Here is a 16,132-nt window from a genome sequence, read left to right on the forward strand (position 1 = left end):
TATATATATAACATTTAATTTTCAATAAACTATGATGATGCTAAAAAAATTTTGTATCTAATATTCAGTCTGGCGAAGCAAATTCACCTAATGATAGTATTCGGTCGAACATAAATCTCTTGGTCGGGAAGTAGCCCCAAGTTAAATCGTATGTGGATGAACAAACATTAGAGGACATCATAAGTATTTCTGACGTAACCACTTCGATATTTAAGTCAGTCTGATGAACAAACTTAAGCAATGTAAATATATTAATGTTAGTGTAAAGCAAGCAGTGAATGAATAAATGAAAGGTGATACTTCATATTTATAGAGTAGGGAGAGGCATGTGATGGTACGAGAAGTTCTAGGTAGAGTAGGTTATTTGAATAAGGGATTTGGTATCATCTTATCTCATCTTTGATAATTTGTAACTTGAATTATATACTCTTATTTTTCCGAGATTATTTTCTTATCATAGAAGATTTGTCGAGAATTTTATATGGCGAGGATTTTATTCACCACCATACTTAGTTTGAGTTCGGGTCGTGGCACTTTCAATTTGGTTGTTCCACTGTTCTATATCTGTTCCCAAACAGAAAAAAATGAGTCGGACATCTAATAGTTAGTTGGATCTCTACTTTGATCCTAATTTTATTCAATATGGCTAATTATTTTGGAATTAGGGCGCTTATATATTATCTTAATTACGTGGGTGCACCTAATAAAATTATTAAGGGACGTTAAAATAAATTATTTGGAAGCTAAATTTGTGTGTTTAAAAATTAATCAATAGAGTAGAGCTCCACGCGCGTGTCACGTGTCCTCTTTTCAAAGTCACATTTGCTAATTATTTAGTTTAATCTACTTATTATTTTCAAAAAAATTACAAGCTACATTGTCAAATCTTATTACATTGTATATAATAAAATAATTTTAAGAAAATTGAAGATAGATTATAATTTTTTTTGGTCCATTGATATTTCCAATTTCGAGTTTTGGTCCACTAAGTTTCAAATTGAGCTTTAGTGCACTAATTTTGATTATTTTTTCCATCAATCTTATTTTTCTGGAATGATGAAATAACACATAAAAATCTTGACGTAACATTAGAAAATACTGACATGATACCGAAAAATTATGAGACGACATCAAAATTACTGACTTGTCCAACCATCTCAACAGTTAGACCAAAATAGTCGAAATGTAATAAAATCAAACTTTAAAAACTTAACAAATAAAACCCAAAATTGGAAGTTAGTGGACCAGAAATATGATTTTCCTAAATAATTTCTAATTAATATATATTTATATTATGTCATTGATATGCTTCGTTTTCTCAAAAAAAATAAAAAATCTCGAGTTAAACTCAACCTCACGAAGTACATATGTCTAGTCGTTTCCTAAATGGAACAAACAAATTTATCTCTGCCTATTTTTCCCATAAACCATAACAAGAAAGAGGAAGAAAATTAATTATATACATCGTCTTCCGCACTCTTCTGTTCTCCAAGTTTGCACTCCATACCCTAGTTAGGTTAGGCATTTGTCTCATGGATCATGATATAAAGTAATAATTTTCAAATTTTTTAAATTAAAATAATGATTTTAATTTGTTTGTTTTACAATTTTTCCCATTCTTAAAAATCATATTAATCAACTAAAAATTGATTTGGAATGGAGTTTTGATCGATAGGGAAAAACTATCCCATGAATCACAAAGGATGGCTATGCTCATTTATCCCGACACAAGCAAAATCGATACAACTAGAGATTTTATTTTCTAAATGTAATCCCCAACCTGATCACATGCATATTAATTCCCCGTAAGTCTATCTTCCCAAACAAATAAACTTTTTATTAACTCGAACGTCGGAAGATATTAGTGAAGAATCCTTGACCGACTCTTGCGTTTGTTTGTCACTTTCATGCATGTCGAAACCTTCGTCACTATCTTTATTTCAATAAAAATGATTTCATACTGTCATTAACAATGTCTCTATGAACCAATGATACTCAATTTGGGGGGAAAAAATCCCAAAATATATTATTAATTTTATATAGATATTGATCACATACAACTTTACCTTAAAAATTAAGTTATAGATTGTTACAAGACATTTAATTGAAATATGGTTCAACTCCGATCTACTTGAGTTGGGACACTTTCCCCAATGGGGCTCGAACTTTGAAGCATGGCATTGAAATCTATATCTGCCATAATTGATGTCATTATAGATTGGGACATCTTTCATTATTTTCAACAATAACGCAAAATAATAATTAAAAAAATAATAATAAAGCAATAAAACGTCCTTTTTTATTTCATTTTTGTTTTTTCATAATTTTGAGCATTTTTTAAAACATATTTGGTAATATTAACGAATTTTTGAAAAAAAAATTATGAGGCAAACTACGGTCTCACAACACAACTATATATTTATTGACAAAATTTGGAAAGTAATATAAATGTTGAGAAATTGTTATTTTGATTTGTATATTTGTCGATTTATAATATTGGTTATTTGTGTTATCAAAAACGAGTTTTATTCTTGTATCTTTTTTAAGTGTTGGTAGTTTTAGTATTTTGTTTTGTAATGGAAGTTCTTTTTGTACAAGAGTGTTGATGAAATCGTAGCATCGCGTCGGCGTCATATGAGAAAATGACTAAAATTATAAGCAAAAAAAGATAAAATTCTAGCATTGAAATTTGACCACATGAAACATAAAAATCATCAAAAGACACACAAAACAAAAAATATAATTTCCCCGATACATTTTTCCAAACTCGAACTCGAGCTACATACCTCTATATATTCTAAGATCGAATTTAAATGTTTTCGTAGGTAAACTAGACTCAACTCCTAAAATTTTACACGATTTTTAAAGTATTTCAATTTAAATAAATATTTATGATGTCAAAAGAAAAAATATGATCCAGAGGTGTCTGTGTCCCAGTATTCAGAACGCATTTTGGGATGGTAGGGGTCTCATGTGAATTACAAAGCCTGTGATAAATTCTCTGTGACGAGAAATTTATTTTCCGTGTATGTATATGCAAATTATCATTTATATTTGATGTGATCCGGGTGAATAGGGTGAGCTAGGTCGGGCAATCCACCGAATCACTGATAAGAAGTTGATGAGAGAAAAGTGAGCTGTAAAATATATCCCAAATTGAGAATATCTCCCTAGAGTAGGGCTATAATGATGTCCTAGAAATAGAAAAATAAACACGTGAATCGGTGTCAGAGGGGTGTCCGACATGGTCACTCCGATACTTAAGTCAGCAGGTGAAGATGAAGAAAATCAATGTTGCATTTTTAGAGAGAAATAAATGACACTGGTGTATATATGTGTAAATTTGAATTTTAATAGAAAGCAAACCTGTTATTTGTAGGAAAGAAGATAATGATGACTTTGTTTTCAATATCTATGTACCACTTATAGACATCTACATCAAGTTCTTGTCACGTCGATTTGTTCTTTCCATCACGTCAAATCAATACGATTCTGTCAGATACGCTTATCGAGATAAGATATCACATGCTCTCGCACTCGACTGCGGCACTATTATCGAGGCATCCCGGGTAGAGAGTCATCACCTGAGAATTCTCCCGAGAGCTCAGGCCTCTGGTTGTTCGGGTAAATGACGTCCCGAACACTCACCTGTCCGACTACTTATGAGCTCTTTCTGCAAACTTACCATGATTCGGACTATCCATTTACTGTCCCGGATCATCCATGACTCGAGCTCTTCCGAGGATACCAATATTAATATTAATATTAATATCATTATTATTATGACGGTTGATATGTATATAAAATTTAATTTTGGTATGATGGTATCTAAATATTCTGAATAATATCCAAAATAAACCACAAATATATTAATCATACGAGGTGCACTAATAACCTAAATTTGCCTACCATTGGGTAAGAAATAAGAATCTTCTCCGACTAATCTTCACATATATATATATAATTTTGGTACGTTACATAATTATGTAAACATTAATGATGTATTATTTATCTATTGAATGTATAATTTTGATATATTTAACAAATATCACATCATCGATGTTCATATAAATATATACGGTGAATGTGCAACATATCGCCATTGTCACAACCCAAAGGGAGAAAAAAATATAGTTGAGAGAGCTTGGTGCAGATTCGGAGCCGGAATATACTTTAGATATTGATTGTGACCGGAGTCTCAATTATTTCTTTAAATCATTCTTCTAAGAAAGGGATAGAATCGAAACGTCTGAGAATTTCTCCAAAACTATGTAGAATTAGGTCCTCCAACAATTTATTTATTTTTGTTCAAAAAAATTAAAGTATTTGGAAGTCTTTAAATGCACATCGTTGGTTTTATATCGATGCTAAAATGGTCCTGACCTCCTTAAAAAAATAATGGAAAATGTTTTATTTGGTATGATAATTAAAAAGTTAATGCCATTCGCAAATAGAAGGGTCGGGTCAATCAAAAGCACACGGGTACCCATTTTAATTATCCCACGTCACCATCGGCCCTCCAGCCTAGCATCAACCCGTACTCAACCAATAATATTCCAACACGTGTCACTCCCTGATGTTGACACCCTCTCCCCCACAGCTGTCTCCCTCTCCACGCCCCCGTATAAATACCCTCTGCTCTAAAGTCTAAACGTCATCGCCTCGATCCTTTAAACAATGGCTGCCCCCACTCTGTTATTCTTGGTTTTCAGCCTTCTAGCTTCTTCTTCGATGGCGGTTCTGGTGCAGCAGCAGCCCCTTGTGCTGAAATATCACAACGGGGCTCTGCTGAAAGGGCCGGTCACTGTTAACCTGATCTGGTACGGGAAGTTCACTCCCGTTCAGCGCTCCATTATCGTTGATTTCTTGCAGTCTTTGAACTCTCCAGGATCTGCACAGCCCTCTGTTTCTTCTTGGTGGAAGACGACGGAGAAATACAAGGGCGGCGGTTTGTCCACGCTGGCTGTCGGGAAGCAGTTCTTTGATGAGAATTATTCTCTGGGAAAGCTGCTGAAGAACTCCAATATAGTTTACTTGGCCGCACGGGGAGGACACTTGCCTGGAGCGGTCAACGTCGTGCTGACGGCAAAGGACGTCGCGGTGGAAAGGTTCTGCATGAGCAGGTGCGCCACCCACGGGTCGACCCCTGGGGTGGCTCGGTTCGCCTACGCCTGGGTGGGGAACGCGGAAGCCCAGTGCCCGGGCTACTGCGCGTGGCCGTTCCATCAGCCGCTGTACGGGCCGCAGACCCCGCCGCTGGTGGCGCCGAACGGCGACGTCGGGGTCGACGGGATGGTGATAAACCTCGCGACTGTGCTGGCGGGGACGGTGACGAACCCGTTCAACAACGGGTACTTCCAGGGCCCCGCGACGGCGCCTCTGGAGGCTGTGACGGCTTGCACGGGGATTTTCGGGTCGGGTGCGTACCCGGGCTACCCGGGTAATGTGTTGACGGATAAGACTACGGGTGCGAGCTACAATGCGCACGGGGTGAACGGGAGGAAGTACCTTGTGCCGGCGATGTGGGATCCACAGACGTCCAAGTGCTCCCCGCTTGTCTGAATTCGATGTTTCTAATTATGTATATATACCAACCAAACGGTGGGTTTTATTCAGGCTTTGTACCATGTTTATAAATTTCCTAAAGAAAAATCGAAATTATATGAAGGATATTTTGAGTGAAATTGGATACTAATAAATTAATTATACCGAAAATACCCGAAAATATCAATTTAGATAAATGAGTCGAAAAACTTATTAAAATATTCTTGATTATTTTCAATTTTATCGAAATTATATTATTAGCAAAAATTTATGTGTGACGATTTCATGGGTCGTATTTTGTGAGACGGATATCTTATTTGGATCATTCATGAAAAAGTATTACTTTTTATGTTAAGAGTTTTATTTTTATTGTGAATATCGATAAGATTAATTCGTCTCACACATAAAAATTCGTGAGATCGTCTCTTAAAACCTATTCTATATTATTTTGAAATTGCTAATCGTTTAAATTAGCCATTTAAAAAATTTGAAAGTATTTTTAAATGTTCGAATTGTATATAAATCATTCGCTGATCTCCTGCACCTGGCCCGCTTGTTATCCACACACCAGTTTAACCTTGCTTCGAAGCTATATCTCTATAGAAGTGCATGCAAGGCCTTTACGAGGAAGTATGGAGAGGAGACAACATCCATGTAGTTTTTCTTTTGTCGATATATATGAAGATAAGTGATTGATTCTAGGGATGACAATATGTGGGGATGGTTGGGTCTAACAGATCCGAGACTTGACATATTAAAAATTTGAAGAACTCGTGCTCACCCCGACCCGTTAAAACTTTACTCGAGCTTGACTTGATAAAGTTTAATGGGTTATACCCGTTTGAGTTAATTATGTCACAACCCAATATTTATGTCATCCTTATTGTTTGGTTGTAGGAACGCTATCAATTTTGATTTTTATGGTAATAAAACTTGTTATTGTGTTTTTAAGATATTTACTTAAGTGTGTAGTTGCAAGATGTCAAGTTGATATATTCGACAAGCTGGAAGTCAAATGAAGTGAAGATGAAATTTTGGCAATATCAAGTGTTTCGATGATATCTCACAAATCAGTTATCCAAATGACTAGAGGCCAAAAAGATTGTAAATAAAACTCAATTATCTAGAAAACATAACTCAGTTTGGTTGAGTGAAGTTGGACGTTATCGAGGCGCAATGTTGGTCGCAAGATCCGACCCTCCAAACATCCTCTAGCATGATAGATCGATAGATCAGTTCTTGTATTTTGGTCATATCTTTCAGTTCAGTTATCGTAATGGAACGACTCAGTATGAGTTGGAGATATAATACAGTGATCTACAAATCATCTTCAAAGGTCGAAGTCTGAATAGAAGTTTAAGAAGCTGATAAATCGCGATGAAGGTTCTGGTCTGCAACACGAATACAGGTTCCGACTGGACATGAGCAGTGGCGCTTTTTCAAGAATATCTCTGTGGTACCAACTAAAAATGGAGTGATTCTTAATTTTATGGAAAGATAAGAGAAAGAGATACTACTTTTATGTTGATTACTTTGTCTAAAAATCAATTAATCAAGAGTTTTAATCACCGGACCGGACCACATGCATTCAACCTTTTTGCTTATCCAACCAGTTCATTCAATCGGTTTGCTCATCCAACCATTTCATTCATTTAACCGTTCAGCTCCTGGAGCCAGAAAACAAATATGATCGTTGCAATGTCAGATAAAATATAGAACCTTCCAACGGTAATGTCTAACGTATATATCAGTACTCTTTGAGGCTATATATATAACATACTTGAAGATCAAATACAAGTTTTGAAAGGAATTCAAAGCCTGACTAGCTTACATGAAGAAATTAGCAAAAATGATGTAATCATGCATATCATAATTAATTCATGCAATTAAAACTATTTAATTAGTCATTTTTTATTTTCTTTAGATTTGCATTTAGTTTGACTACATTATCGTATTTTTGGACCTTTACACACAAGTTGCGAGTGTTATTATTATTTTTAATTTGATCAAATAATACTAAACAATTAACACGAAATTATTTTCAATTTAGAAGAGTTGTTCGATTTAAAAGAGAATTTTTGTTTAAATTTTTTTCCTATGTTAAATATGGAGTGATTTGAAAATGTTTTTAGTAGGGTAAGAAGGCTAATTGTGGAATTAAATATTTTGGTGTCCTCTAAGGTAGTTATTCTAAGGGTCTTACACTTAATAATATAGTGTATGCGTATATATATATCCTAAACACATAATTTGTTGCCTTTAAAAAAAATACAGAAATTGTTAATCAAAATACTTTTACAACTTAATTATTATTTAAAATAAAAATAAATTAGAGCAAGTTTTATTTTGGTACATAAAATAGTACTGATAAATTGCCGTTCAATCAGCTAAGAAGTGAACAGATTATTTCCAATTTTTAAAAAAATTGAAAGAGTTAATTTTATTTCAATATGTAGATTATTGATTAATTATTAAAATTGATAACAATTGCCCCTATTCTAAATAGTGGAATTCTAGCTGTTGATAGTTGAATATTTTGACCGATCAACCGACCAAATGTGAATGTTCAATTGTACCGTCCAAAATGTGTCTGGACAAATTGACTTTGATTTCCTCATGTTTTCTACACTAAGGGGAGCTCCTGATAAATAGAGCTCTCATTGCCTCATTTTGGTATCCCAAAATAAATCCATCCTATGTTAAAAAGTTTTCTCTGTGATCGAGATCAAGTTTGAAGTGCAAAGAGATGACCGAAGAAGATGGATTGGAACCTAGAATCAACAAGTTTGACGGTACAGATTTTACGTTCTGGCGATTACGGATTAAAGATTATTTATATAGCAAGAAGTTGCATCAACCTTTATTAGGAAAGAAGCCGGAAAAAATGGCGGATGATGAGTGGGAGATTCTTGATAGACAGGTGTTAGGGATAATTCGGTTAACCCTGACGAAGAACGTGATACATAATGTGATAGATGCAAAAACTACAGAGGAGTTGATGTCTATTTTGTCGGACATGTATGAGAAGCTGTCAGCAAACACTAAGGTACATCTTATGAAAAAGTTGCTTAACTTGAAGATGGAGGAAGGTGCTTCAGTGGAAATACATGTTAATAAGTTTGACACGATTATTTCTCAATTAATATCGGTTAAAATCAATTTTGACGATGAGACTCGTGCATTTATTCTTTTGGCTTCTCTGCCAGATTCTTGGGAGCCTATGCGGCCAGTGATTTGTAGTTTTGTCGGCGAAAGAAAACTGCGATTCAGTGATGTCAGAGATCGAATTATTGCTGAAGAAGCTCATATGATGGACTCGGGTGAAAGGACATCATCGAGTTCTGCTCAAAATCTCGAGAACAGAGGCAAAGACAGAAGTGGAGAAAAGAATTCTAACCGAAAGTGCAATAGATCCAAGACGAGTGGCAAGAAAAAATACATTTGAAAAGAAGTTTAAGTGTTGGAGTTGTGATGATACTAACCGCTTTAAAAAGAACTAAAAATCAATGAGAACAACGCCAATGTTGTGACAGAGGTACATCATGTTTTATCTCCACGGAAAATCTAATTGATTCTTGTTTTCATAACTCAAGAGATTTGTTTCATACATTAGTAATCGTGATGTATTTGAAAAATAAATTGCTATCAATGACATAAAAGTTTTTCTAGTAGATGAAAAACCTTTGGATAGTCATTTCAAACTAACCAAAACATAATTACCTTCGACGAAATAGGAGAAAACCATATTAACAAGGTTCCTTTTGCTTCTGTTTTCGAAGACTCGTGTATGCAAATGTACATACTAGATGAAACATATAACATGTAGTGGGAGTTGTGAGACGATTATGGTAACATAAATAACAAAGTAAAGCCAATATTATTTACAACCTAGAAACAAAATACAAAGTCTTACCTCTGAATATGACCATGTTTAATCTTCAAAGTTATGCTTGGGTTCTTCACTTCAGACCTAACTCCAAACTTTTTATAAGAAACTTTCAACATATTTTCAGGAAAAATTGTTGAGTTTCCACCAGTAAAACACAAGTATCAAATAAGATAAAATAATGACAAATATTCTATGACGTATATAGTAAAAAAAAAATTATGAGCAGAACATAATGAAAAGTCAGTCTTAAACAACACAAAAAAATCGAATTTTTTTTTTAAAAAAATGTCAAATTACACTAATACGTATGTAAAAAAATTGATTGAAAGGGCATGATAGGTAATCAACACCTTTCACTTCTCTGGCAGACCATGAAACTAATCAAACAGAAAATAAGCTGAGGTTCTTCTTTTTCTCCACCCATGTTCTATTGTAGTTTCCGCCTCTATGCACAAATACAATTACACACACTGTGACACGCAGTTCCCAAGAATCCATTAATTCCCGCTGTAAACATGGAGAGCATCGCCCTTCTCTACTCTCCATCCACCGCATCCTTCTCCCGCCTCTCCGCCACCCTCCTCCGCCCTCCTCCTTCCATTTCCTCCACCCACATCCGCCCCCTCCCAGTGCTCAATTGTCCACCCACCGCCTCCCACAACCTTCCTTTCCTTCACCGCCGCCCTTTCAATCCCCTCCTCTTGCGTAAACCGTTTGGTAGTTCTCTCGCCGCCCCTTCCTCATCCACCGGCGTTTCATGCCCCACGGAATCAGAGCCACCATCACCTTCTCCGCCTCAAGGAGTCAAGCTCGTCCCTTTCGTGATCTCTATATCTATCGGTTTGATCGTTCGATATTTTGTTCCGAGGCCGCCTGAAGTCACCCAGCAAGCTTGGCAATTGCTCTCAATTTTCCTTTCCACCATCGCCGGACTGGTCCTCAGTCCCCTTCCCGTCGGCGCTTGGGCTTTTCTTGGGCTCACAACTTCCATTATAACCAAAACCCTCTCTTTTTCCGCGGCCTTTTCCGCCTTCACCAATGAAGTCATATGGCTGATTGTCATATCCTTTTTCTTTGCTCGGGGTTTCGTCAAGACAGGCTTAGGTGATAGAATTGCTACGTTTTTTGTAAAATGTTTGGGTAAGAGTACGCTCGGGTTGTCATACGGGTTGACTTTGAGTGAGGCGTTGATTGCTCCGGCAATGCCGAGCACCACGGCAAGGGCGGGGGGCGTTTTCTTGCCAATCATCAAATCATTGTCTTTGGCGGCTGGGAGTAGTCCCGGGGACTCTTCCAGGAAGAAGATTGGTTCTTATTTAGTACAGTCTCAGTTTCAGGTTTGTTGTATGCCTCAAAATTCTCTTCATTTGTTTGCTTTGCTTGGGAGAATTTGATTGGTTCTGTCAATGGGGCTCCAGTTTTGTTTCTGCATCATGTGAAAATGGTCGTTCTTTGCTATGTGGAATTGTTTTTGTTCTTAGTTTTTCATATGAAGTTGGTATGGGAAGGTTTGCTTCTGATTGAAACTATTGTTTAATCATTGTAACTGACGTTTTGTGTATCAATCTAGTCCTTGGTTTATGTACTATTTATGTGTTCTGTGAGATGTTCTGTGAGATTCAAATGTTGGCAATCTTCATCTCCATTTTTCGGATTTGAATACCTTATTTTTTTCATGTCCTACTTGCTTGAGGTTACTTTTATCCGGAGGTTGAATTTGATTAATATTTGTCATTCCAACTAACAAAATTATTTATCGAAGTGGTCAAAGCATTCCCTGTTTTGTAAAAGGTAGAATAAATTAGTGCTCGATTGATGCTCAGTTCCTGGAAGGATGGAACTATAGCTCGAAGTTGCATGATTTTAATGCCGTGCTTTGACTTTTCTTTAATGAATACCAGTTAACTAGGCCCATTTTTTATCTGGGAACTTATAAGAGGTCTTATTAGCTTCACTTTTGACTCCATATATTTCTTTGTGAAAGAGTATTTAATTGATAAATCTTGATTGAAAGTTGAGAGCCATATGAGTAATGTTTCTTTGTTGAAGTGAAGTTATCTAATATCAGTTCATGTGGGATTTGTAGTTCTTTGCCTCTCTGTTACTCATTCACAGCTCTTCTGATGTGTGACAGTCTGCCGGTAACTCTAGTGCTCTTTTCCTAACTGCTGCAGCTCAAAACTTGCTATGCCTTAAACTAGCAGAGGAACTTGGTGTCATAATTGCAAATCCATGGGTTTCTTGGTTCAAGGCTGCTAGTTTACCTGCTTTTGTTTCTCTTCTAGCTACACCTTTGATCTTGTACAAAATTTATCCTCCTGAAACCAAAGACACGCCCGAGGCACCTGCAATGGCCGCAAAGAAATTAGAGCTTATGGGCCCCGTGACTAAAAACGAATGGGTGATGGTTGGTACAATGCTTCTTGCAGTTTCTTTGTGGGTTTTCGGGTACGTACAACTTATTAGAAACTGATTTTTTCAATACTGGACTATCAATGGCACACAATTAACTTGCTTGGCTTGAAGCAAATGGAAATTGGGTTTTGTATCTCATTCTTTATGTTGCAATCAAGTATACATTTTGTGAATGAAATTACTTATTTGGATGACATTAAATTTTTATGGTGCATCATTCTCTGCTTTAGGAACTCCTTCCTTTAACATTAGTAACTCTTGGATTAAAAGTTCTTTTGTTTTGTTTTGAATTTGCCCATTTGTGCATACATACTTCAAACTACTTAAAAACACATTTTTAGCACTAGTATATAACTATTCTAGACGATTCTGTTGTGATGGCCTTCCTGTTTACTGTCAATTTTACAGTCAATTAATATAATATAGAATATACGCAGAGATGCTATCGGTATCGCAAGTGTTGTTGCTGCCATGATTGGGTTATCAATTCTCTTATTACTCGGAGTTCTAGATTGGGATGATTGCTTGAGCGAAAAATCCGCTTGGGATACTTTGGCTTGGTTTGCAGTTCTTGTGGGCATGGCTGGCCAGTTGACAAACCTTGGCATTGTAAGCTGGATGTCGAATTGTGTAGCTAAATCCCTCCAATCATTATCATTAAGCTGGCCTGCAGCATTCGTCCTTCTGCAAGCCGCTTATTTCTTGATCCACTACTTATTCGCAAGCCAAACAGGCCACGTTGGAGCACTATTTTCAGCCTTTCTTGCCATGCATCTGGCTTCTGGAGTGCCTGGTGTGCTATCAGCACTGGCACTTGCTTACAACACCAATCTGTTTGGTGCGTTGACACATTATAGCAGTGGTCAGGCAGCTGTATATTTTGGTGGTACGTCTATTTAACGCTTCTCGCTATCGTACACAGCTGTTCTATCTGTTACGTCCTACGACATGGGCTACCAAAGCGAAACTCAAGATAATCCTCTTGCAGTTATTTTACATACATCCTTGCCTCATGAAAATAATTAATCAAATTGTTAGAAATGTCCATTGCATAATACCATAAAGCATCCTTTTGTAATCTTGAAAAATATGTCTTGCACCTCTTTGGTTGTTAAGTTAAAAAGGAAGCAAACCCAATCTGATTTTTTAACTGGTATTCTTAACTTCATCGACTGACTAATTGTTTCTTTATTCAAATTTGACTACAGCTGGTTACATAGATCTTCCGGACGTCTTCAAATTTGGATTCATCATGGCCATAATCAACGCACTAATCTGGGGTGTCGTAGGGACGGTTTGGTGGAAGTTCTTGGGGTTGTATTGACCCCAAATGATTGTGTAAGTAAAGTTTTGGTTCTTCTCATCCATGGTTTCTCGCCATCTCCCCTCGACGAAGCTAAGAAAAATGCAATCTGGAAACTGATGTGAATTGAGCTGACAACTTGGTTGGATCTTTTTTTCTACTTTCTTTTGCCAGAATTGTAGGTTAAAGAAATTGATTTCTGGGAACCAATCCAGTGAGAAATGCATTGTTGAGTTTTGGCTCATCAGTCACCCTCCTTTCTTCATTGTTGTTCCTTTCCATTAATGGTTGTCACTTGTCATTGAAAATACCTAAGCTTACTTTTATTTTTTTTTATCTGATAATTAAATACATCATCTATTAATATGCTATATGTTATTTTTTTTATATACGTTATTATTTAATAAAATAAAACTTATATAAAATACGTTCCATAATTTAAATTTTATATTAATAAAAATTAATATAAAAATATATATAATTTAAATGAACAATCGAGATATTTATGCAATATATTTAAAAAATCACATTTACATTAAAAAAAGTATTTGAGGGTAAAATTAATAGCAAAATATAACATTTATAAATAATAATAATAATAATAAGAATGGACGTAAAATAAATAAAATAAGGAAAAAGAACAAAATATTTTGTTAAATAGAAATGGAGAGCAATATATTTACTATGTAAAACAAAACAAAAAAAATAGTCCAGAAAATAGAAACATATGGTCCCATTTTTTGTTTTTACCAAAAAGTAAAATATTCCCACCCATTTTCATTTACTTATATGATATCTAAAAACTAAAATAAAAATAAAAATGATTTTTTTTACACAAAAAATTTTGTGAGACGGTCTCATGTGTTAATTTTGTGAGAGGAATTTTCTATTTGGATTACTCACAAAAAAATATTACTTTTGATGTCAAAAAAAAATACTTATTATTGTAAACATGGACATGATTGACATATCGTTTCAAAAGAAACCCGCTGCTTTTTTATGTTTAGAACTGGACCAATATATTTGGCTACTGATCTTCAAGGACACCAATAATTCCATGAATTCATAATAATTTAGGCCCTATTCTATTATTGACATACATTAAATTAGCAAACTATAACATATGCAAGTGAACATGTTCGGAAGAAATTATAACAATTTTTGATTGATCATATTAAGCGTGTAAAATAAGTTTAAAAGCACCTTTTCTAGATAATATTTTAAGCTGATATATTTTCTATTTTTTATAAATCTTATTTTAAAGATTAATATTCAATTAATGAAATTTTTTTTAAAAAAAAACTAAAGGCATTGAAAAAAATTTGTCCCTCAACCTTCCGTTCTTTGTGACGGAAAGACGACTTTTGACACGACAACGATGAAGTTTTATTCTATACAATTTATTATTTTGAGGCTTATATATGTTTTTTATAACTTGTAAATTTATGCAGTTATTATTAAAAATTTGTATGATTATGCATTATTTAATTTATAATTGACTTAAAATTATTAAATTATAATAAAAACTTTAAAATAGTCTTTCACACTTAAATCTCGTATTAAACTTATTTAAACTTGAAGTTTCATCATAACGCTTTTTTCACACATCAAAAAGTCCACCATTCACATATTGGAGAGAAACTGATTAACATACATGCCTAAAGTTATAAACAGTAGATTTTATGTAATATCTAAAGTTATTTCGGGGATTAACTATATAAAAACCAAAAGTTGTCATGTTAAATCATAAAAAATTAAAAAAATAAATTGTAGTGGAAACGTACTTGAAGCTATAATTCTTAATCTTTTAGAACGAGTGGCTGATCTTCTGAATCTATGCGTTCTTCTTTCGGAGAGCCTTTTAGTTTCTCTATGGATCAATATCTGATAATGACGTTCAGAGAGATAGGGAACATGATAACACGTTATCTGGACACCATAACTATCGTATAGATAATGTTTATTATTATATTCTGATATTTCTTTTAACACGTCGTAAAAACATAAATTATATTTTTTGTCTCTACAACATTAAAAACTAACATATCAGTTTAATTCATCTTTTAATTTGGATTTAACCTTAAACAAAATGCATTTATATCATAGAAGAGTAGTTCTCTTGTGAGACGGTCTCACGAATCTTTATCTGTAATACCGGTCAACCCTACCGATATTCACAATATAAAGTAATACTCTTACACTGCGTTTGGTAGGTTAGATTATTTAAACCCACCTAATCCCATGTTTGGTAGGATTTTTATTTAACCAAATCAATCCCTCCTATAAAAGATCAAGTTGTATTTAACTGGGATAAAAAAATCACTCTTCCCCTCTAGGATTATTTATCCAACTCTTAATCTATCATATTTTTCCGATTCACCTTTCTTCTATATCCAAACTCACCACCACTTCCCGTCACCACCGCCGACCACCCGCCGGCCGCCGTCGACCGACCATCGCCGATCGCCGCCAACCGCCGACCACCGACCACCACCGCCACCGCCGACCACTGCCAGCCAACCACCCCCACGGCCGACCGCCGTCGTCGGCCGACCATCACCGGCGTCGGCGACCGCCGCCGCCGCCGCCGTTCGGCCACCACACCGCCCGCCCGCCCGCCGTCGCAATAGTGGAAGAGCAATTTAGTCAATTCATCAAAAGATTCTAAATTATCTTATTCTTAATAATCATATCAAACATAATATTATTTTATCATTATATATTATTTATCTACTTCAATCATTTTCTTTATCATTTATATCTAATCATTTCATAATTTTATCCTCCAACCAAACGCAGCCTTAGCATAAAAAGTAATACTTTTTCATGGATGATCCAAATAAAAGATTCGACCCACGAAATTGATCTGTGAAACCGTCTCACAAGAGTTTTTTGTGATTATAGAAAATCATGTATGTGGACTAGAATTTGTGTTCTAAATATTGTTCTAATCAAATTATATATTGTACGCGGTAACACTT

The 16,132-nt window shown here is 35.2% G+C and overlaps 2 protein-coding genes across 2 annotated transcripts; both read left to right on the forward strand.

The window, feature by feature from the left end:
* The first annotated feature begins 4,646 nt into the window (after window positions 1-4,646).
* On the forward strand, window positions 4,647-5,667 carry LOC140956526 (protein EXORDIUM-like 2). The gene has a single exon (XM_073413295.1). It carries the CDS (start codon window positions 4,678-4,680, stop codon window positions 5,560-5,562), a length of 885 nt encoding a protein of 294 aa, XP_073269396.1. The 5' UTR covers window positions 4,647-4,677; the 3' UTR covers window positions 5,563-5,667.
* A 4,159-nt stretch (window positions 5,668-9,826) lies between these two features.
* Window positions 9,827-13,391, forward strand: LOC140956993 (dicarboxylate transporter 2.1, chloroplastic-like). The gene is made up of 4 exons (XM_073414019.1): window positions 9,827-10,770; window positions 11,568-11,881; window positions 12,286-12,734; window positions 13,057-13,391. Exons 1-4 carry the CDS (start codon window positions 9,949-9,951, stop codon window positions 13,170-13,172), a joined length of 1,701 nt encoding a protein of 566 aa, XP_073270120.1. The 5' UTR covers window positions 9,827-9,948; the 3' UTR covers window positions 13,173-13,391.
* Window positions 13,392-16,132: the final 2,741 nt, after the last annotated feature.

This window comes from Primulina huaijiensis, chromosome 14 (assembly GCF_012295235.1).
Source record: "Primulina huaijiensis isolate GDHJ02 chromosome 14, ASM1229523v2, whole genome shotgun sequence".
Lineage (NCBI taxonomy): Eukaryota > Viridiplantae > Streptophyta > Magnoliopsida > Lamiales > Gesneriaceae > Primulina > Primulina huaijiensis.